The sequence below is a fragment of the Oncorhynchus tshawytscha genome, linkage group LG12 (assembly GCF_018296145.1).
Source record: "Oncorhynchus tshawytscha isolate Ot180627B linkage group LG12, Otsh_v2.0, whole genome shotgun sequence".
Lineage (NCBI taxonomy): Eukaryota > Metazoa > Chordata > Actinopteri > Salmoniformes > Salmonidae > Oncorhynchus > Oncorhynchus tshawytscha.
Window position 1 is genome coordinate 34,389,755 of NC_056440.1, and position 24,446 is coordinate 34,414,200.

At 41.5% G+C, this 24,446-nt stretch overlaps 1 protein-coding gene and 1 non-coding gene across 9 annotated transcripts; one reads left to right on the forward strand and one right to left on the reverse strand.

Annotated features, from left to right (window-relative positions):
- Window positions 1-1,299: 1,299 nt before the first annotated feature.
- LOC112263004 lies at window positions 1,300-9,316 on the reverse strand. Of its 5 annotated transcripts, none has more exons than XR_006084828.1 (8): window positions 7,430-9,316; window positions 6,678-7,339; window positions 6,472-6,549; window positions 6,187-6,356; window positions 5,844-6,020; window positions 5,468-5,642; window positions 4,118-4,241; window positions 1,300-3,948 (listed from the first exon to the last, which is right to left on the reverse strand). It is a non-coding gene; the product is annotated as an uncharacterized LOC112263004 (transcript). The 5 variants fall into 5 exon arrangements; XR_006084827.1 differs by having other exon boundaries at window positions 5,431-5,642; XR_006084826.1 differs by having other exon boundaries at window positions 4,118-4,258; window positions 5,431-5,642; window positions 6,683-7,339; window positions 7,430-9,315.
- On the forward strand, window positions 9,080-24,161 carry LOC112263005 (splicing factor 3A subunit 1). 4 transcript variants are annotated; one of them, XM_024438945.2, is made up of 16 exons: window positions 9,080-9,178; window positions 9,300-9,375; window positions 12,397-12,506; window positions 12,619-12,826; window positions 12,967-13,224; window positions 16,295-16,369; window positions 19,380-19,530; window positions 19,646-19,845; window positions 20,000-20,114; window positions 20,245-20,552; window positions 20,692-20,946; window positions 22,649-22,856; window positions 23,028-23,188; window positions 23,366-23,467; window positions 23,596-23,667; window positions 23,755-24,161. In XM_024438945.2, exons 2-16 carry the CDS (start codon window positions 9,328-9,330, stop codon window positions 23,854-23,856), a joined length of 2,373 nt encoding a protein of 790 aa, XP_024294713.1. In that variant the 5' UTR covers window positions 9,080-9,178; window positions 9,300-9,327; the 3' UTR covers window positions 23,857-24,161. The 4 variants fall into 4 exon arrangements, with proteins under 4 accessions (XP_024294713.1, XP_024294716.1, XP_024294715.1 ...); XM_024438948.2 differs by having other exon boundaries at window positions 12,973-13,224; XM_024438947.1 differs by having other exon boundaries at window positions 9,164-9,182.
- Window positions 24,162-24,446: the final 285 nt, after the last annotated feature.

Below are 24,446 nucleotides of genomic sequence, written 5' to 3' on the forward strand. Positions count from 1 at the left end.
ATGTGTTTATGTTAATTAATGGTCAGTTACCGTGAGACTGGCAGTTATTTGCTTGACAATCATCGGCTGAAAAATTATCTATCTCTCACACACACACAGTCTTGTATAACTAACCTTGTAGGGACACAATTCAGTCCCATTCAAAATCCTATTTTCTCCAACCTTAACCTTCACCCTAACCCTAAAACTAACACTGGCTCCTAAACCTAATTGTAACACTAATTCTAGCCCTAACCCCCCTAGAAATAGCATTTGACCTTGTGGGGACGAACAAAATATCCCCAGTTGGTCAAATTGTTGTTTGTTTACTATTCTTGTGGGGACGCACGCACGCACACACAAGCATTATTCTCGCCTGAGGAGAGACTAGATTCTGTCAGTGGGTCATGTGGCTCTACTTACAACCCCTGTGACCACCTCTGTAGCTCCCTCACGCTGGTGGCTGCTCAGCCAAATGCAAATCAACAACATTGCTAAAGTTTCTTAAACTGACCTTTTCTGGGTTTTTTTTAGATATTGATTTATTTTTATGTATTCTCCGAACTGTGATACATTTCACTGATGATGGCATCTCTCAGATGGTACTCTCTTTAATTAATCTGTGTTTTCCCCCTATCCGTGACTAGGCCAATCAGCATATCACACACATATTATATTTTGGTACCTCACTTCGTATTATAGTGACCCGACTCCACTTGAGATGGTCAAGTGACAATTCTTCTAATGGTGACTAGGGGGTGAGAAGACCTTTCAACCTCTCACTTAATCCACAGACTCCTATCCCGTGACCTCACTCTCTCTTATGTGTCCCACATTTTGTCAATGAACTTAATCTCTGCTGAGAAGGGGTTTTTCCCATGCACAATAACTAGACAGCGGCCCATTCCCCGTCACTCTGCTAGCATGAGGTTATACAACCAGCTGATATAAAAGCACATGGATTGTTTTAGCTATTGTTTTATTCTCATTTCTCCTCATACACAAGAGGGATAACGAGAGTTATATAAACATATCAAATTAAAAATCAAATCAAATGTTATTTGTCACATACACCGAATACAACAGGTGTTGTCCTTAACCAACAATGCAGTTCAAGAAATAAACAAAATATTTACTAAAAATACTAAAGTAAAAAATCAAATAAAAAGTAACACAATAAAATAACAATACCGAGGCTATGTACAGGGGGTACCGGTACCAAGTCAATGTGTGGGGTTACAGGTTAGTCGAGGTAATTTGTACATGTAGGAGGGGGAAAGTGACTATGCATAGATAATAAGCAGCGAGTAGCAGCAGTGTAAAAACAAAATCTGGGGTGGGGGGGGTCACAGAAAATACTCCAAGTGGCCATTTGATTAATTGTTCAGCAGTCTTATGGCTTGGGGGTAGAAGCTGTTAAGGGGCCTTTTGGACCTAAACTTTCCGTTCTGGTACCGCTTGTCGTGAGGTAGCAGAGAGAACAGTCTAAGACTTGGGTGACTGGAGTCTCTGACAATTTTATGTGCATATGATTTAATACATGCTTTTTGTAAGGCAAGTACAAACCCAGTGCATGATGTACCAGAACAGGGTATTTGGTGGTGGTGCTGCTGCTTAAAAGCATATTGGCAAACAGAGATTGGGAGTTATGCCAGCCATACGACATCCCTCATCCTCATGAGGCCTCTGTAATCTGACAGATTTGCAGCGGTCCCTGTAGCTGCCTAATAGCTTGACCTAGATGATAAAACACATATGTGAGATCACACAGTGCTGAATTACACTGAATGTCTCGGAGAGACAGCACTCTCACCAACAGTTACTCCCTTTCCTGTCGGTGTCTAAGATGTAACAATGTCTTAAGGTGATAATCATAGCATTCCAATGGCTGAAGTTTTCAGTCAAGTCCTGACGAGGTGTTATTTTGTTACCTATTAGGTGTAGATTTGCATGGTTGTCACGTTTGGAGATTGTGGTAAAACATCTACCATTTATCTGTGTTTTAATAATGTTACTGAAACATTGCCTTAATGTTATTAGCGGTTTCTATATACCACAGCCCTTAGAATGATGAAGAATGAGCATGATTCCCTGACTACTGGCTACCAGCCTCAGAAGTGTCTGTAGCTCAACTTAGTGTTGTACTCAGAAATATGTTGTTTTGTCTCTTTATCACTATTTATTAGTTATTATAAACAAACCAGTATGCTTATGTAAATATGACACAAGTAACCAATGGCCTTAAATATGTTTTCATGAATACGGAATGATTCCCAAAGCTTACGTGAAATCTAAATTGTTGTTCAGGTATTTTTTTTTTCCTCTATCCAAGTAGTTTTCCCTGTTATAATCTCAGTATTTACTCATAGGATATTATATTGTAAATGACTATATAACATTCAATTGATTTGAACAACAGATATAACCTTTGAAATAATCTAATGTTATTGGATGCGGGGATACCAAAAATATTCAATGGATTTTTGTACAACTTTGCACATTGTTTAAGTTTCTAACTGCAAATGACTGTGTCCTTCTTCCACCATGTCTCTCTTTTTCCTGTGGGGGCAAGTTGCAGTTGTTGACACTGGTGCTTTTGGCAAGCTGAACATTTCCTCACCTCTGAGTTACGGTCTTTGTCTTTTGTGTATCAGTAAGCACAGTGCGATATGAGGTCTGACTGTACCTATGTACTCTATACTTTCACATCCAAATGTCTTTTTGTTGTATAGTCTAAAATAAGTTATTTTGTGACAAATAAATGTTTTGAAGCAGCATTCTGAATAGTTATTTTTACAGGGTAGCATACTATTAAAATAACTAAATTGATCATACAATGCTCCATTTTACATTTTCAGATAAATACTGTGTCTGCCATATTTTGTTTTTATTTTTTAACCCACCTTCAGAAAAGTAATTTGGCATTTCTAGTGCAAGGAAATACAAAGAAAGGACAAAAATATTGCACCCTAACATGCCATGGGAAGCATACTTCACAATGAATTGGTTGTTCTACCATCAAGTATACTCCTCAATAGGTGAAGGGTTGGACTGACAGTAAGGACAGGAGGGAACCCACACAAGATGTCATGCTCTGATCATCAATGTTGCCATAGGAACTTACCCCTCCCTCGTCAGAGTACTCTGTAAATCATTAGACACATCTGCATTCGTGGCATTGTGTTGGTGACACAATAGTAGAGCCTAGAAGACCACACACTTAGCTAAACACACAGACACACACCATGGCTTGTCTTTTACCTAGCCACTCCCTTTTCTAGACTGATCATTTTAAGACACTTATTTTTAGTGTGTGTTTGTGCATGACCAGATTCTTTATGAGTTTAAATAATGAATGTGCTTGATAGGCTCGTTATGCTCAGTCTTATTGCTTTACCATTCTAAACTAGGTAACTGTTTCACTATCCCCTGGGGATAATTTTGCTAAATGCGTGAAGTCAACAAATGCACATTTGCAATCCAAAGTAGCAAAGTGATTAACATAACAGTTCAAGAAAGAAAAAACATGATACCACAGTTTGTGAATGAATCAAATTCATTTTCAGTTAAATAGCAACTTCAAGCCAGCTCAATGTTGCCAAGATCCTGAACTCTATAACTTTTCTGCATCTGCCTCAGCTGATACACAAACAACTATGTGTATGAGCTACAATGCAATGCCTTACTGCAGTCTCCTGATGGAGAAGCCTGACATATACTTCTAACAGCCTCTTTCGGCATTACTATGCTCCAAAAACGCCTGGCGCCTGGGACGCCTGGCGTATCTTTGCTTAGGCTCTGGCTGCGCTGGTGTCTGGGGAGAGCCGTAGAGTCCGCTGGTGCACCAGAGCTGTAGAGAAGGTGGCAGAGACGTGATCCCAAGACCCCATCACCACAGGGATGGAATCCCCTTTGTCTGCTCCCTTCCTCCGCAATCAATGTTTCAACACTCCTGCACTGGAGGTCTGTCTGGGATAGGCAAAATGAGAGAAAAGATGAGTCATAAATACATTCATAAATGATGCATTTATGAAAACACTACTAGAATTAAAACACTACACATGCTAAGGTAAGTTCCATTTTTTGTAGTCCCCAAGAAAAACGGTTGGTCAAGCAAAACAGTTGACTGCTATATTACCTGCAGTATACATATATGTATATGTTCTTTCTGTGGTGTTGACTTAGAGGGCTGTTTTGTACGTAGGGGGTGGGATTTAGCTGTCTCTCTCTGGGAGCGTCAGGCAGACTGGGAGAATCCAAAGCTGCTGAGAGAGGTTGTCTAAGAGATAATATGTTTTGTGTTTTACAACTGTCCTTATCATTGTTCAGGTGTAATCGATAAATAAAACATGCAGTACAGATCTAGGATCTTAATTTGAGCCAGTTTCCAACAGCAGGAAATAATCCTGCAGCAACAGGAAATGTGAATTATTATGTGGATTATAATGAATGGACATTTTTTGTAGGGGGTTATACATTTTTCAATAGGGCAAATCAAGTCTGACATTTTAAAGGGGAAATTACAAACATTAGAAGCCTAGTTAAACCTTGAATACACTACAAGTTTGCATTTCCGGGTCCGCAGGAAAATTCTCAGCAACAAAATAGTGATCAAATTAAGATCCTACATCTGTAGTTCTCCAGCAGCAGTTTTGAAGTATTATCCCCGGATTGTGTCAAGAAGCAGTGCGGTTTGGGTGGGTGGTGTTTCGGAGGACGCACGGCTCTCGACCTTCGCCTCTCCTGAGGCTTTACGGGAGTTGCAGCGATTAGACAAGACTAACTACTAATTGGATACCACGAAATTGGGGAGAGAAAGGGATAAAAACAATTTAAGAATAATGGAGGCCAGTGTGTTTTGGGGGAGCTTCAATGCTGCAGAATATTTTTAGTACCCTTCCCCAGGTCTGTGCCTCGACACAATCCTTTCTATGAGCTCTACGGACAATTCCTCGATCTTATGGCTTGGTTTTTGCTCTGACATTCACTGTCAACTGTGGGACCTTATATAGAAAGGTGTGTGCCTTTCCAAATCATGTCCAATCAATTGAATTTACCACAGGTGGACTCCAATCAAGTTTTAAAAACATCTCAAGGATGATCAATGGAAACAGGATGCACCTGAGCTCAAATCTGAGTTTCTTATTTTTAATACATTTGCAAAAATTTCTAAAAACCTGTTTTCGCTTTGTCATTATGGGGTATTGTGTGTAGATTGCTGAGGAAAATGTTTTCTTTAATACTTTTTAGAATAAGGCTGTAAAGTAACAAAATGTGGAAAAAGTCAAGGGGACTGAATACTTTCCAAATGCACTGGAGTTGTAACTCGGTCTATGCTTGTAATACTGGTATTTATATTTGAAACCATATGCAAGTAAACCCACATGAACAAACAATACAATACAAACAATACAGGTTGAAAAAGTAAAGTCAACATTGTGGTTAACGTACAGAAAATGCTCTGAGTTATTTAGGGAAGTGATCCTACTCTGTGGCGGTCCCTGAGGCAGTGGGTTGAGCTCTGGGAATGCCACCAGCAGCCTCCCTCTGTGCTAACTCCTGCACCTCTCCTCTCAGCTGATCCAAACTGTCTTTCAGCTTGCTCACATGACTCTCCAATCTCTGCTTCTCCTGCTGCAGCTCAGAACACAAGGCCTCAAGGACTGCAGAGGCAAGGCCATTAGTTACATACACATTATTGTTCTTTGAAAATGAAATAGGATCATATGTATATACTGTATATGCTATGCTGAAGTATGGCTCTGCCCAACGTATACAAGCAGCACGATAAAATGAACTATAACGTGAAACATTTCATTGTGCTTAATATTGTATTGAGTCACATCTGTCTGGTAGTAATGTACCTGTTCTTGGGTGAGCTGGGTTTTAAGTTGGTCCTTCTCCGCTGAGATGTGTGTCAGTCTATCCTGAAGGCCTGTCTGTGTGTCCTCAGTCTCCCCCAACTGTCCTTGAAGCTCCTCACACTCCTGGTCCAGAGCATCCACTCTCTCCAATAGAGACATCTGCTTGGCCTGCAGTGACTGTTGAAGACACAGAGTGAGACTGTGCAGTAACAACTCACGTAAAACAGGATCAGAGTTTTTAGATGTGGCCTTTAACACATTTACTAGTACTGCCCCAGGTCTGGTTTTAAAGACTCATCTGCCCCCGTGAGTATCCAACCCCATTCATGGCTGTTATACTGACCTCCTGTTGGTGACATGCATTCTGGTACTTGGAGTTCTCTTTGTCAAGTAAGAGCTGAGTACTGGACAGTTGAGCCTCCAGTGTTTGTGTCTTCTCCTCTTGTTTATTCCGTGCCTCTTCCTCTACCTGCAAGGCCTTCACTTCCTGATGTAGCTTATCTCTCTCACACTCTGACAAAGAAAGGACAAGGTTCCACATATTTTCTGTTCACAACAATTAGATAACTTGGGCTGTCTCCTTCTGCTCCTAAAACATCAGACTTGGGGTGGGGGTGTACGTCCTTACTGAGTTTGTGTAACCTTTTTTGTTGCAAACTAATCTCTGCCTTCAGTTTGGAGTTGCTATCCTCCAGGGACAAGGAGCCTAAAATGGACAGATATACAGTATATTGTGAATAACATTAAAGCATATTTACTATTGAAATGTTACAATATTTCGTCCCCCTTCAAATATATTGTTGTCAGCGAGGTTTCCTCTGAGTGCTACTGTACCTCACCTCAGCTCCTCATGTTCGTCCTGCAGTCTCCTCTCTGTCTCCTTCCTGGATGCCTGGGCCTCCTACAGTCTTGCTTGGTCCTTTGCCCATTCACGCTTTAGTTCCTCCTGTTCCCTCCCCCAGCTGAGCCCTGCACCTTCAGCAGATGCTTTCCCACCTGACCCATGTCCCTGTGCTGCTCTGTGGACCACTGGGACACATCTCCTACAGTGAGACGGCCCTGCTACATAGTGTCATCCACAGCCACCAGGAGGCGCTGTAGAGAGGTGGGAAGGCCCTCGCTCTGACACAGCTCCACAAGAGCATCACCAGTCTCCCTCAGGCTGGACTGGACCTGAGCACAGGCATCACAGGGGACAAGGGAGGACTCTACTGTCTGGCAACTTACATTATGAGTGTCTGTGGATATAGGGGAAAGGCAGGAGGGGATGATGCTTGCTGTTCTGCGAGTAGGACAGGAGGGGCCGCCATTTGTTATCGTCTGTGGAGGAATGGAGTGCTTGCTGTTGTTCTTGAAGTACAGTGCTGAGACACTACAGATGGAGACTGTGGACAAATATCCCTTTTTGTGGTCAGGAGTGAGGATGCTAAAGAGAAAGTGGTGTTTTCCTCATACTTTGGAGTTTTGATCAATTCTTGAATATCTAGCTTCATGCTCTGAATAAGAGGGAACAACATGGTCATAAAATATACATTTTATGGGAAGAAAAAAAAACTAAACACCAGGAGTGCTTTAAAAAAACTCACTCTGGTTGCCAATCTGGATAAAGTTATTCCAATAGTGTCCAACTACAAGGCCAATTGATACACATGGAGCTGTTTGCTTCATGTTTTCTTTCTGTCCAAACTTCAACTGCTCTGCATATGCACTGAAACTTTGCAGCAGGAGTAGTAATCTAGGGAAAATAAATGGATTACAGTCATGTATCGTTAATTTCCAACTATTCTCTAGCTACGGGTGGGTCTAATCCTGAATGCAGATTGGCTAAATCCGCATTTCAGATGGTGTCTATTCCACAATTTACCACTGGCTAATCTATGAAGTTAAAAATGCCTATTTACTCTGTTCCATCTGACTGCACAATCCACTGGCTCATCAGCCCAGCCAAGCAATTTATAAACTTGATCTCCACTATAAAAAGCATCTAGACATTAACTCACATTTCTTTTAGACTAACATTTAGTTTTCAACAGTATGATTTGTATAAACCTTGCGGTCTGTCTCGCCGACATTTGCCAAATTGTTTCAATATTCAAATTCGATCTCCAGCCGTCCCATAGTAATGAACGAGTTGGGAGAAGACAGGCAGGCAGCGTTTCTCAGCCGGTCGAAATCATGAAACAGCGGGCTTCATTTTTATAGATATATATACAAAAAATGTAAATTGAAAAAAAGGTCAAACGAAACGAAGTGCAGCTAGTTTGCAGTCTTTCCAGCTTCAGTTGCTCTAAATAACGGTGTCCTGACAAATGAGCACATTTTCTATGAGACGAAATCGCGCCTCATTAACTCATTGTTATGGATGTCTCCACAAAACAGCGTAAACAAATGCAAATGTAGCTACTTTGCTGTTATTCTGAATGCAATTTTTGACATGACTGAATTAGCCGTAGTTGGCTAGCTAGAAGGCAAAGGATAATAACGTTGCCAGCTAGTATGGCAATGGAACATTTAGAACGAACGACTGGGTCTCGTCCATAGATACAGAACAAAAATACTAGGTCGCGTCTCTGGCAAACGAACCGATTGAACAAACGACCAGCCAGTTTGAGTAGCATATATAGTCCCGATTTGTGTCGGGACTATATCTTGTGTAAGGATGAAATTGTATGAACACATTTTTTTTTTTAAATAACGTTTTTAATGAAAATATGTAAATCATTATTTTAATATGTTGGTAACCCGTATAAAAGTGGTAATGCCCTCGAAGCCGGTGTTTGGAGGATATATTGGCACGGTTTGCTGGCCCTCTACTAACAACACCCGTGTCAATATATCCTCAAAACACCGTCTTCTCGGGCATTATCACTTAAATCACCAAATTCAGCAAAACAATGTGAATGCTGATTGAATTCCACCTCCCCATCAACAAAGTCGTATTGTTCTAATTGTGGCACCAGGTCCAGATCGAATGAAAGCTTATCTGAGAACTTCCAGGAGTGGAATCGAACTGGGCCAGTCCGAGAGAAGACATCCAGAATATCACCATGAAGAGCTATTAGTTGGTTCAGGAGACTTTCCACGCAGTCCTAAGAGATGGGTAATCTTGACAAAACTTAGTAACTTGCACTCTTTCTCTCATGTGTTGTGTCTAGCCACTTGTTGTGACTGCTTCAGGAAGCCGCTGTAAGCGAGCAGAGCTTAGTCGGTTGGATGGTGTCACTTAATTTCCACAGCTACCTGCTAGAAGAACTGCAAATCCCACAATGCTTAGATGTGTTTCCGGAAGTAAAAGACCTCCATTCCAGGCAGGTCAACGACAGAAAGACGCACTCGTAGGTCCTATCTGTAAATATTTTGTGCCATTTATTAGGTTTCTAGACATACAGTACGACAACAAGTAGTGCAATTGTGAAGATAAATAACGCTTTTGTTGGACTTTTCACGTTTTAACAGATAACCCAATTAAAGAATTGACGCAGCCATGCCGCCTGGGCCTGTACAACTTGTTCAGCTTGAGCCCAACAGCAAGGTAAGATTTGCTACCTCAATCGCCCTTTAACGTTTTTACTACCTCCCTGTAATTGTGAAGATGTGGGGTAACATTACCACCGTGTTGCGTATTGTCTAAAAAGAGTAGCTAGCTATGTCCAGAAACGTTGCTATCTGTTTCTGTTTGTATAGTTACTAATGCTACCTAACTTAAAGTAACTGTCCAGTTTTTCCACATTTCTATGAAATATGACCTATAATAGATAGTTTCATTTTTTTTTTTTTTAAGTATGTTAAAAGGCAACTTTTCTGTGTTGGAATGGTGTGGGCGTAACCCAACAGCATAATGGGGTGGGTGTTTAGCAATCATTACAAATATTCAAATCAAATGTATTTGTCACATACACATGGTTAGCAGATGTTAATGCGAGTGTAGCGAAATGCTTGTGCTTCTAGTTCCGACAATGCAGTAATAACCCAGTAATCTATCCTAACAATTCCAAAACTACTACCTTATATACACAAGTGTAAAGTGATAAAGAATATGTACATAAAGATATATGAATGAGTGATGGTACAGAACGGCATAGGCAAGATGCAGTAGATGGTATCGAGTACAGTATATACATATGAGATAAGTAATGTAGAGTTGATGATTGGCCAACTCTCATCCCCCGAGGAAATAGCAAGCTATGTTTTAAACGGTCTGTTTGAGGTAGGGTTTTTCAAGTGCTTTTTCCCCTCAAATGTATGCTTTGTCCACGCTTATGAGTATAGGATAAGTCAAAACGTTATTTTGGTGTGCGCTTTAATTACTTTGCAGATATGAAATAAACAGGCAATCATAATATCAGTCAAAATGATAACATTCCCAGTTTATGCTACAAAACCAACAGATAAGAGGTTTTAAGAATAGGTTATAGTTGACTCAACAGTCCATGGTGTACACCAAGGCATTGTTGGTAGAATAGATGGATGCAGTTCAATGCATAATCTATATAATCCGCCAATACATTTCTTGGTAGTCCAAAAAATATTGCTATCAGGTTTTAAATCACAACTGACCTGGTACATTGTTTTCTGCCTCCATTCTGGATGCACTGTTTCTGTTTCTCAACATTTTGTACAAAAACGGACGAATGTAACCAAGGCTGGGAATGTCAATACAATCAAACTAGTAAGGGCAATGATCACAAGTCATTCATAATGTAGCTAATATGCTAGCGTATCTATGTAGAAAGCTAAAAACACAGAGCCTAACGATAGCTAACTAACTAACTGCTAGGAGGATGTCATGTCATTTTAGGAGTAGGTGGGTGAGTGACTTTTCCACCTCATATTGTTTTTTCAGTGGCTACAGCTGGAGATTCAGGTGTCATTTGGTTAGCTAGCAAGAAATGTGAATTTCTAGCCAGCTATGCTGAACGACTTATCTATTTAGCATTTCAGAGCACTCATGTGAGTGTGGCAGAGCGCAGAATAACTGCTGAATTTATGAACACGCAAGACACGCTGAATATGACCGGTGTCAGTAAAAGAAGGCACATTTTTAAAAAATGAGTCAAGCACGCTCTATATAACATGTAAACAGCCTAACCAGCTCTGCTAGGTATTGTAAAATGGTCAGTGAGGTGTTCTCTCATTTGTGACTGGAAGTAGCAAGCTAGCCAACTTTAGCTAGTTAGCTTGGGTGCTTGGTTGGGACAACGCATGCATTGTCAGGCAAGCTGCAGAAGGATGAGCAGGCTATCCCCCATCGTTTATCAGTGCTAATTTGATGGCCAACTAGCTGAAAAAATTAGAGGGTTTATATAATGTTCCTTCGTTAGATTTTAGCTCATTAGTTGTTGATCTTGTTAATGTGCAAAACAAGATCTTGTTAATGTGCATATAGGGAAAGATAGCCTACCTTTTTATGGTTATTTGATCAAAAGGACTGTAAAGTTTCCAAATGTAAGAGGACTCCCGTGCACCGGTCGTAGACTCCGGTCCTGTCTGTATATGATAACTAAGCTAAATATAAGCCTTCCACAACCATAAGACCCACTAATAATTGTATTATTTTATCAAAATAGTTTAACCTGCCCTTTTGCAATAATCACTGATCTGGTTTTCAAGTCTGTGAAAATGCCCTTTTCGTTACACATTTTACCAGAACCATGCATAATGCACATTACACTAATAATGACTAAGCAGGCAAATTAGCCCAAGTCTCATAATCTCTCAAGCACAAGCCCGCGTGCTAGTGAGTAGCCAGCTAATTGTTATATTTCAAGTTTAGCCTACTTGGATCTATTGCTAGCGAACAAGGTAAAACGGTTGAGTTGTTGTGAACACACCCTTCTGTCCATCTCCAACTGTTTGAACAGCATGCTAGCCTGTTCATTTTTCAGATGTTGAAATCAAGTGGCATACCTTATTTCTCAGAATGAGAACAAGTTGCCAATTCCTTATATAATTGTGTTTTGAGACATAAAAAGGTTATCGTTAGAAAGGTTAACTTCTCCTTTATTACAGTAAAATAATGTCTCAATGTGTTTGTGTCCAAATGACCCATTCTGTTGGACCAAACCTCAAATACTAATATTTAGTTGAAACTGCTTGTCAGTGAAGAAGTGATCTCATTGTTGTTGTGAGTGGCAGGGGGAATGGACTTAGTGTGTGTAGACGAAGAAGATGAGCCTTCCCGCCGTTAGGACAAGAACTCCCATTGTTAGGGCAGAAACATCTACATCTTGTCATTATATACAGATCTCTGGTGTAAATGGAAAAGTGCACAGAAAGACTGAAGGAGACAATACCAAAAAGACAAACGGACATAAATTAAAAGCTAGATTCTTTTGCTATACAGACATTTGGAATATCGTGCAAAAACATAGATTTGAATTAATTCTATATATCGCCCAGCCCTATCGGAAAGGTTTGGATTGATGAAAAATCCACCCAGTCATCAGAAGATCTACTACCATAGTACTCAGAGGGGGTAGGGTAAATTAAATGTCATTCATGTAGCCTCAAACACCTCCACGTGATGAGACTTCAATTTCTATTGTTTCAACAGGCAGATGAGCCTACAGGGGAAACCCCAGCAACGAAACCCATAGTTGGGATCATCTATCCACCTCCTGAGGTCCGAAACATTGTTGATAAGACTGCCAGCTTTGTTGCCAGGTTGGTTTTTCAGTCTCATTCTCAGTCATGTTTTTTATAAAATTGTATGAAGTCTTGAATATGATGTCATATTGCAACGATCATTCATTCTTTTCCTTCCATTAATTCTCAGGAATGGACCAGAGTTCGAAGCAAGGATCCGTCAGAATGAGATCAACAACCCAAAGTTCAACTTCCTGAACCCCAATGACCCCTACCATGCTTACTATCGCCACAAGGTCAATGAATTCAAGGAGGGCAAGGGCCAGGAGCCGTCTGCGGCCGTGCCAAAGGTCATGCAGCAGCAGGCCCTGCTGAACTCACAGCAGCTTCCTCAAAAGGTGTGCCTTCCTAGACATTGAGTGGTACCTTGTCTATCGATTTATAAATCACTGATTGTGTCAATGGTTCACTGTAAAGTGTAAGATGTGGTTGATGCCTTAAAAGAGCTATTCTAAGTTATGGTTTCCTTTACCGGTAGGTGCAGGCCCAGGTGATTCATGAGACAGTGGTGCCAAAGGAGCCTCCGCCTGAGTTTGAGTTCATTGCTGACCCTCCTTCAATCTCTGCATTCGACCTGGATGTTGTCAAGCTGACCGCCCAGTTTGTGGCTCGCAACGGGCGCCAGTTCCTCACACAGCTCATGCAGAAAGAACAGCGAAATTACCAGTTTGACTTCCTGCGACCTCAACACAGCCTCTTCAACTACTTCACCAAGCTGGTGGAGCAGTACACTAAGGTACAACTTCTTACTAATTATTATTGATTGTGGCACATACACTTTTTATGCAAAGTATGTGGACACCCCTTCAAATTAATGGATTTGGCTATTTCAGCCAGACTCTTTGCTGACAGGTGTATAATATCAGGCACACAGCCATGCAATCTCTATAGACAAACAATGGCAGTAGAATTGCCTTACTGAAGAGCTCAATGACTTCTAATGTGGCACCTATCCAACAAGTCAGTTCGTCAAATTTCTGCCCTTCTAGAGCTCCCCGCTCAATTGTAAGTGCTGTTTTTGTGAAGTGGAAACGTCGAGGACCAACAATGGCTCAGCCGCAAAGTGGTAGGCCATACAAGCTCACAGAACAGGACTTCTGAAGCATGTACAAGTTGTTTGTCCTCGTTTGCAACACTCACTACTGAGTTCCAAACTGCCTCTGGAAGCAACGTCAGCACAATAACTGTTCGTTGGGAGCTTCATGAAATGGGTTTCCATGGCTGAGCAGCCCTACACAAGCCTAAGATCGCCATGCACAATGCCAAGCATCGGCTGGAGGAGTGTAAAGCTTGCTGCCAGTGGACTTTGGAGCAGTGTAAACGCGTTCTCTAGAGTGATGAATAATGGTCTGGGGCTGTTTTTCATGATTCAGCTAGGCCCTTTAGTTCCAGTGAAGGGAAATCTTAACGGTACAGCATACAATGACATTCTAGACGATTCTGTTGCTTCCAACTTTGTGGCAACAGTTTGAGGAAGGACTTTTCCTGTTTCAGCATGACAATTCCCCTGTCCGTGCACAAAGCAAACAACTTGACTGTCCTGCTCAGAGCCCTGACCTCAACCCCATCAAACACCTTTGTGATGAATTGAAACGCCGACTGGGAGCAAGGCCTAATTGGCGAACATCAGTGCCGCCCTCATTAGTGCTCTTGTGGCTGAATGGAAGTAAGTCCCCGCAGCAATGTTCAAATATTTAGGCTGGGGTCCAAGCACTTATGCACCCATCCTGTTAGTGGGATCATTTTCGTCAACATCCGCTGAAGCGCTGAGCGCCAAATTAAAATTAAATTACTAAAAATATTACATTTTCATGAAATCACAAGTGCAATATAGCAAAACACAGCTTAGCTTGTTGTTAATCCACCTGGCATGTCAGATTTCAGAAAGCATACCAAGCGTTTATGTAAGAACATCTCTCTCAGCAGACAAAACATTAAACAGCTAGCAGCCAAGTAGATTGGTCACGAAAGTCAGAAAAGCAATCAAATGAATCGCTTACCTTTGATGATCTTCGGATGTTTGCACTCACGAGACTCCCAGTTACACAAATGTTCCTTTTGTTCCATAAAGATTATTCTTATATCCAAAATCCCTCTATTTGTTTGGATAGTTTTGTTCAGAAATCCACAGGCTCCAGCGGTTCGACCGGGCAGACGAAAATTCCAAGTAGTATCTGTAAAGTTTGTAGAAACATGTCAAACGTTTTTTAGAATCAATCCTCTGGTTGTTTTTACAATACATAATCGTTAATATTTCAACCGGACTGTACCTTCTTCAGTAGGAGAGAGAGAGAAAATGTCTGCTCCAAACTGTTGCGCATGCAAAACGCTGCTGGCACCCAGTCATACAATGACGTGATGTTCTCTCTCATTTTTCAAAATAAAAGCCTGAAACTATTTTATTTATTTAACTAGGCAAGTCAGTTAAGAACAAATTCTTATTTTCAATGACAGCCTAGGAACAGTGGGTTTAACTGCCTGTTCAGGGGCAGAACGACAGATTTGCACCTTGTCAGCTTGGGGATTCGAACTTGCAACCTTTCGGTTACTAGTCCAACGCGCTAACCACTAGGCTACCCTGCCGCCCCATCCCGTTGTCTAAAGACTGTTCACAACATGTGGAAGCCATAGGAAAAGGAATCTGGTTGATATCCCTTTAAATGGAGCGAAGGCAGGCAATGGAACAGAGAGCTTTCAGAAAAAACAGCACTTCCGGGTTGGATTTTCCTCAGGTTTTCGCCTGCAATATCAGTTCTGTTATACTCACAGACAATATTTTGACAGTTTTGGAAACTCATCCAAACATCAAAATACTGCCCCCTACACTCAACAGGTTTTAAGACACACCCTCGTCCACTTAGCCTCGCCTTATTCCCTTGGGGGAATCCCCGTTGCCATCTTGGAGGGTGGTCCCAAATGATTAGCCAAGCAAGGGAGGTTTACAACGTAAGCCCCTCAGCCCTCGTTTTTAGTCGGCTTTGCGAGTGTGCAATTATGTTCACTCCGGGGCCTGAAACTCCCCATAATTAAATTTACATCCGCTAAGAAATGTCCGCGAAAACTTAAACATCAATGGAGAAGTCAACATACAAGTGTAAGTAAAAACAAATGCAAATAAGTTCGAAATTGTGCTACTAATGCACATGACGGCACAAACATCTCGTAAATATGTTTTTGTTTGGTTCTTTTGGAAATTGTAGAAATAAAACATCTTTCTTCAGAAGTTCCAGCTAGGCAGGCTAACATTAGTTAGCTAATTAATTTGCTAGATATCATACAGTAGGCGCATATTAATAATTATATATTTAATATAAGAAGACATGCACTCTTAATTGACTACAGCATATGTAAAGCACCCATAAGCTACCGGTGGCTGAAAACACAATCATCGCGGGTTGAACTTCCGGCTAAGGATGGTCCATTTAAAAAGCATTCCTTCCTCCCTCTCCCCTTGCCCTGCAAGTGTATACTCGTCAGATGTCATGACACGTCATCAGAAGTGTCTACTTAATTTGAGGGCTTAGGGGATAGGGTGTCTCTCTGAAGTGTTTGGACCACAGCCCTAGTGGAAAGCTTTCCCAGAAGAGTGGAGGCTGTTATAGCAGCAAAGGGGGGACCAACTCCATATTAGTGCCCATGATTTTGGAATGAGATGTTCGACCAGCAGGTGTCCACATACTTTGTCATGTAGTGTGTTTTGTTTAAATATTATATTTCAATTATTTGACTTGTTAGTGGTAGACCATGTCTTCGGCTGGTTGTGTTGTGATGCTCACTTGTGTTTGTCTTGGGTCTTTTTTTCCTAGATTCTGATCCCTCCCAAGGGACTGCTCATGAAGCTGAAAAGAGAGGCTGAGAACCCCAGGGAGGTGCTGGACCAGGTAAGCCCCTGAAGCTTTGCTGTTGGGTTCAGATCTTGGATAACTATAGTTTTTATCTATGCTTTGTGAAAATAAACCATTTGAATACAGATCCCAAAAAAGTACTACTATTTGAATTCAGATCTCAGAAAGTAACTGCCATTACTTTTTTAAACTAATATAATACAGATCTGAGAAAGCAACTACTTATTCAAAATATTTAAATACTGATTTCAGGCAGTGACTAATATTCAGAAACTATTGGATTGTCTGCCTTCAATTAATGGAACTGCATATTGAGCATAGAAATGGAGAAGACAATCTTCTATACTATTCCAATATATCTGACAGTCATATTTGATCTAAACAATACATTTCTATCTGAACATTATGTAAATGTCCATTGCCCCAGGTGAACGTTAAGTCAAACCAACTAACCAATTATACAGTTAAAGTTGGAAGTTTACATACACTTAGTTTGGAGTCAACAAAACAATTTTTCATTGTTTAGGAGGTCTACAAAGCAAGGAGGCCTACAAACCTAACTCAGTTACACCAGCTCTGTCAGGAGGAATGGGCCAAAATTCACCCAACTTATTGTGGGAAGCTTGTGGAAGGCCACCTGAAATGTTTGACCCAAGTTAAGCGATTTAAAGGCAATGCTACCAAATACTAATTGAGTGTATGTAAACATCTGACCCACTCTGAATGGGATGAAAGAAATAAAAGCTGAAATAAATCAGTCTGCTATTATTCTGACATTTCACATTCTTAAAATAGGTCATAACTGACCTAAGACCGGGAATTTTACAGGATTAAATCTCAGGAATTGTGAAAAACTGGGTTTAAATGTATTTGGCTATGGTGTATGTAAACTTCAACTGTATGTAATAGGGAATTGATATACACGAACAATCAAACGCAAATAATTCACATAATGAAGTTATGAAACAAAGAATGTTCACATTGTCAGGAGAGAGCACATTCTGGAGAGAGAAGTGCATTGTGCATCTGGGCACATGGTCAATCCAATGTCTGCATTGGCCATGCAGCATTCACAGTGATATGGCCTCTGCAGAAGTCAGGGCAAGAATGGCCTCAGCAGAAGTCAAGGCATTCATACCTCTTTTGCTTCACAGAGCAGTGATGAGCTGAGATTGCGATTTTTGGTTCCAATTGCCATGTCATCGTGAGACGCAGAGTAGGTGAATGGATGATCTCCACATGTGTGGTTCCCACCGTGAAGCATGGGGGAGGTGGTGTGGGGGGTGCTTTGCTGGAAACAGTCAGTGATTTATTTAGAATTCAAGCTACACTTATCCAGCATGGCTACCACAGCATTCTGCAGCGATACGTCATCCCATCTGGTTTGCGCTTAGTGGGACTATCATTTGTTTTTCAACTGGACAATGACCCAACACACCTCCAGGTTGTGTAAGGGCTATTTGACCAAGAAGGAGAGTGATGGAGTGCTGCATCAGATGACCCGGCCTCTACAATCACCCGACCTCAACCCAATTGATTTGGGATGAGTTGGACCGCAGAGTGAAGGAAAAGCAGCCAACAAGTGCTCAGCATATGTGGGAATTCCTTCAAGACTGTTGGAAAAGTGTTCCAGGTGAAGCTGGTTGAGATAATGCCAAGAGTGTGCAAAGCTGTCATCAAGGCAAAGGGTGGCTAGTTTGAAGAATCACAAATATAAAATATTTTTAACACCATTTACTTTTTTTGCTTACTTCATGATTCCATGTGTGTTATTTCATAGTTTTGACGTCTCTTCACTATTATTGGGGCGGCACGGTAGCCTAGTGGTTAGTGTTGGACTAGTAACTGGAAGGTTGCAAGTTCAAATCCCCGAGCTGACAAGGTACAAATCTGTCGTTCTGCCCCTGAACAGGCAGTTAACCCACTGTTCCTAACTGACTTGCCTAGTTAAATAAAAAAATTCTACAATGTAGAAAATGGTACAAATAAAAACCCTTGAATGAGTAGGTGTGTCCAAACTTGTGGTGTATGTATGTATATTTGTCACTGCTCGACTAAAACAATCTCGGTCGACCAACAGCCTTACGAAAAACAATTGATCTGTCACACGTGTACACAATGAATAGTGACTTCCTTATTCCACTCATGTAATAACTCCATTATAAAGCAATATCCTATGTAACCACAACTTTGCTTTTGTAATAATCAGAGTTACTACACATGTATAAGAACTTGCTGTCAAGTGTTGCTGTATTACCTTATGTCTCACTCGGGTGAAAGTAAGGCAGTCCGGTAAACGTGAGTCTATCAAAATGAATACAGCATGCCCCAAAAAACGTTTATTTTTTGTTTTCAAATAACTTGCATATTCAAATACCTTAAAATATGATTTGGTTTTCTGAGAGGTATTCAAAATACTTTTCAATATTATTAGTTTTTCTGAGACCTGTATTTGATTATCAAAGAAAATAGTTGCCTTTTTAGCTGAATGTAACGGTTCTCTTTTGGTGAAGGAGAGTCGGACCAAAATGCGGCGTGTAGATTGCGATCCATGTTTAATCAACAAACGTAAAACACGAATCAATACAAAAACTACTAAAAACAACAAACGTGGAAACGTAACGAAAACCGAAACAGCCCTATCTGGTGAAAACACAGAGACAGGAACAATCACCCACAAACACACAGTGAAACCCAGGCTACCTAAATATGGTTCCCAATCAGAGACAATGACTAACACCTGCCTCTGATTGAGAACCATATCAGGCCAGACATAGAAATAGACAAACTAGACATGAAACAGAATGCCCACTCAGCTCACACCCTGACCAACCAAAACATAGAAATATACAAAGTAAACTATGGTCAGGGTGTGACACTGAAACTCTATACAAACGATATTTGACTACCTTGAGTATTTGAGAAGTTGGTATTTTCAAATAAACTACAAAATAACACTTTTCTGCCTTGTCTGGTAGGGTTTACCCACAATTGGCTCATAAAATGTTAATTGTCTTAACAGCTTATCTCCTGGTTTTACCAACAGGTGAGGTACCGCGTTGAGTGGGCGAAGTTCCAGGAGCGTGAAAGGAAGAAGGAGGAGGAGGAGCGAGAGAAAGAGCGTGTGTCCTACGCCCAAATTGACTGGCATGACTTTGTAGTGGTGGAGACCGTGGACTTCCAACCTAATGAGCAAGGTCAGGAAATTAACTGAGAGCCAGACAAGATTATTTGAATAGATTGTTCCTGAGAGAATGTTATCCACCCCCTGTGTCAATCGCTTTGTAATGATGGTGTTGTGACTTCCAACAGGCCACTTTCCCCCACCCACCACACCTGAGGAGCTGGGAGCTCGCATCCTGACCCAGGAGCGTTATGACAAGTTTGGAGAGAGCGAGGAGGTGGAGATGGAGGTTGAAAGTGAGGACGAGGATGACGTTGAGCAGGAGGATCGGGATGATGGGCGTCCCACACAGCCTGATCAGGACACACAGCTGCAAGACATGGATGAGGTTAGTAAACACAACCTGTTTTAGTAGACACACACAACAGGATATCATTAACAGCGTATTACTTCTTCAGAGTTACTGATTGAATCTGAATGTAATGTTACCATTGTTAGGAAATTGTGTAATCAATGTAGAGTCTTTGATGCCTTCTCCCCAGGGTTCTGATGAAGAGGATGATGGCAAGGCACCATTGCCCCCAGACAACCCCATGCCACCCCCACTGCCACCTACTCCAGACCAGGTCATTATCCGCAAGGATTACGACCCCAAAGGTGAGAGGGATTTCATCATCAGGACCTAAATATCTAGATGTTTTATTATCATGCATGACATAAAGGACTGGAAAATATATGCCTGTTCTTAATTTGCCCTTACATTTGATCCCTTATCGTTGCCCTGTAGCCTCCAAGCCCCAGCCTCCAACCAAGACTCTGGATGAGTTCCTCATCTCTCCCATCACGGGTGAGAGGATCCAAGCCAGTAAGATGCAGGAGCATATGCGCATCGGACTACTGGATCCCCGCTGGCTCGAGCAGAGGGACCGCGGCATCAGAGAGAGGCAAATAGAGGATGAGGTTTACGCCCCTGGCACTGACATTGAGAGCAGCCTGAAACAGCTGGCTGAGAGGCGTACTGATATCTTTGGTGTGGAGGAGACCGCCATCGGTAAGAAGATTGGAGAAGAGGAGATCCAGAAGCCTGAGGAGAAGGTGCGTGCAAGTGAAGAGAGGGAAATAGCCATGTGGTTTATGAGTGATTAGAGTATAATTGCTGTTTAGGTTCAATCTTATTTATTTTCGTTGTCATTATGAGGTCAAAGTCTTTACTTAATGCACCTTCCCTCCTTAGGTGACCTGGGATGGGCACTCTGGCAGCATGGCGCGTACTCAGCAGGCAGCACAGGCCAACATCACCCTACAAGAGCAGATTGAGGCCATTCACAAGGCCAAGGGACTGGTGCAGGAGGATGAAAGCAAAGAGAAGATTGGGCCAAGCAAGCCTGAGCTTTACCATCATCATCATCAATCACCCCTCATCTCCTCTGCCCCCCTTCTGCCCAAACCCAGCCCTCCAATGAACACGATGGCTCGGGCCCCTCCTTCCGTAAGTTGCTTTCTTGTTCAATAGAAGTGCTAACACTTTTTCTGTCAGGTTATTATGTCAATATACAGTTGAAGTCGGAAGTTTACATACACTTAGGTTGGAGTCATTAAAACTTGTTTTTCAAACACTCCACAAATTTCTTGTTTCTTGTTAACCAGCTATAGTTTTGGCAAGTCATTTAGGACATCTACTTTGTGCATGACACAAGTAATTTTTCCAACAATTGTTTGCAGACAGATTATTTCACTTATAATTCACTGTATCACAATTCCAGTGGGTCAGAAGTTTACATAGTTGACTGTGCCTTTAAAAAGCTTGGAAAATTCCAGAAAATTGTCATGGCTTTAGAAGCTTCTGATAAATTATGTAATTTAGCCCTAAGTCAATTGGAGGTGTACCTGTGGATGTATTTCAAGGCCTACTTTCAAACTCGGTGCCTCTTTGCTTGACATCATGGGAAAATCTAAAGAAATCAGCCAAGACCTCAGAAAAAAAAATGGTAGACCTCCACAGTCTGGTTCATCCTTGGGAGCAATTCCCAAGCGCCTGAAGGTACCACATTCAACTGTACAAGCAATAGTATGCAAGTATAAACACCATGGGACAACGCAGCCATCATACCACTCGGGAAGGAGACGCATTCTGTCTCCTAGAGATGAACGTACTTTGGTGCTAGAAGTGCAAATCAATCCCAGAACAACAGCAAAGGACCTTGTGAAGATGCTGGAGGAAACCGGTACAAAAGTATCTATATCCACAGTAAAACGAATCCTCTATTGACATAACCTGAAAGGCCGCTCAGCAAGGAAGTGGCCACTGCTCCAAAACCGGCACTAAAAAAATCCGGACTACGGGTTGCAACTGCATATAAGGACAAAGATCATACTTTTTGGAGAAATGTCCTCTGGTCTGATGAAACAAAAACAGAACTGTTTGGCCATAATGACCATCGTTATGTTTGGAGGAAAAAGGGGGATGCTTGCAAGCCGAAGAACACCATCCCAACCTTGAAGCACGGTGGTGGCAGCATCATGTTGTGGGGGTGCAGGAGGGACTGGTGCACTTCACAAAATAGATGGCATCATGAGGGAAGGAAAATGATGTGGATATATTGAAGCAACATCAAGACATCAGTCAGGAATTTAAAGCTTGGTCGCAAATGGGTCTTCCAAATGGACAATGTCCCCAAGCATACTTCCAAAGTTGTGGCAAAATGGCTTAAGGACAACGAAGTCGAGGTGTTGGAGTGGCCATCACAAAGCCCTGACTTCAATCCTATAGAAAATCTGTGGGCAGAACTGAAAAAGCGTGTGTGACCAAGGAGGCCTACAAACCTGACTCAGTTACACCAGCTCTGTCAGGAGGAATGGGCTTGTGGAAGGCTACCTGAAACGTTTGACCCAAGTTAAACTATTTAAAGGCAATGCTACCAAATACTAATTGAGTGTATGTAAACTTCTGACCCATTGGGAATGTGATGAAATAAATAAAAGCGGAATTAAATCACTCTACTATTATTCTGACATTTCACATTCTTAAAATTAAGTGGTGATCCTAACTGACCTAAGACAGGGAAATTTTACTAGGATTAAATGTCAGGAATTGTGAAAAACTGAGTTTAAATGTATTTTGCTGAGGTGTATGTAAACTTCCGACTTCAACAGTATATGGTTGACTGTATTTTCCACTGTGAATCATGTAGATGCTGCCCCCTGTACGCACCACTCTCCTGTCAGCTGTGCCTGTGATTCCACGGCCCCCCATGGCCCCTGTGCAGATGCGCCTAGCCCCAGGGCAGGTTCTAACACCCATGCCCCCCATGATGCATGCTCCCCGCATCAACGTGGTGCCCATGCCCCAACCACCTCACATGATGGCCCCCAGACCACCACCCATGGTGGTCCCAACTGGTAAGACAACCATTGCTACACTATTCCCACAGTGTTAAATACTTTGAAATCCAATGGATGACTTCAGAAATATGCATTGCTACAAATTACTTTCATGATTATTTACTATTTTAATTCAGGTTGTCTTTTAAGCATATTATTTATTGACTCATTTTATTCTTCCCTGTCCAGCATTTGTCCCTGCCCCTCCAGTCCCGCAGCCCCCCCGGCCCCGCCCTGACCCGCAGCCACCTTCCCAGCCACCCCCACCCCATAATGATGAGCCTGCCAGCAAGAAGATGAAGACAGAGGACAACCTCATGCCAGAGGAGGAGTTCCTCCGTAGATACAAGGTTTGTTGGCCAATTAGATGTCAATGACTACTGGCAAAATGCAGTAGTGTGAATGATCCACAGCTGGATTTAGATATGCCGTCATTCATCCTATGCTTGCTGTTAGTAGTTATGTATATTGGCATGTAAGGCTTCCTATACAAATGTAGTTATTCTACTGTATATATTTTTTTGTAGGGTTCAGTGTCCATCACAGTGCAAGTTCCCAACATGCAGGACAAGACTGAATGGAAGCTAAGTGGACAAGCGCTCAATTTCACTATCCCACTCACAGATCAGGTATGTTACTAGTTCACCCACCATTCCACACTCTTTTAGCTATACTTCATATATTCTCAGGAGTGCACCCCCAAGTTAAATTTACTGGAATATTTATAATAGTTCATCTTCCCATTCTCTCACCACAGGTGTCTGTTATTAAAGTGAAAATCCATGAAGCCACTGGAATGCCAGCCGGAAAGCAAAAGCTGCAGTATGAGGTAAGCATTGTCGTCCCTGTTTTGAATAATTGTAAATGTAAACTGGCATGATCGAGTCATTTACATCTATTACTTCTTCCATTACAGGGAATTTTCATCAAAGATTCCAACTCGCTGGCCTACTACAACATAAACAACGGTTCAGTCATACACCTGGCACTGAAGGAGAGAGGTGGGAGAAAGAAGTGAGGTGTACATCCCCCTCAACAAGTTTCTCTCTGCCATACACACAGCCAGTTTGGGTCATTTGTCTGAGCAGATCTTTCTAAACAATGTATATCCTTTGTTGGTCATAGCAATTTTAAAGAATGCTTAAGGCATAAATAAAAACTATAACTTGCTACAGTTTATGTTAAGCGTTGATTATTTTCTAAAGGTTAATTGTATCGTTTAAGGGGATAGTTGTTCATGTTGCTATTTTGGTCAGTGTATTTGTTACCCATGTCCAGAGCTTACAGCCCATGTCAATCATCAAATAAAGTAATAAAATGCCACCATTGTCATTTTAGTTTGTTCAGTATGTTGAATGGAATGGGGCATATTGTAATGCTGTGCAAGTGGGGTATTATATGCGTAGGTCAAAATATTAAAAGTCAGCAGAAGTTCAAAAGTGAGGCAGCTGATGTGGCAATAGATGTAAATTTAAGCTGTTGGGGGAATTGTTTTTAAGATGGTCATACTATGGATCGTTTAGCTATTTGCTATTGCATTTTAGGACTTCTTTAGGTGTGTGTAATGTATATATGATTGGATAAAATATCGAATTTGGCCTTTATTAC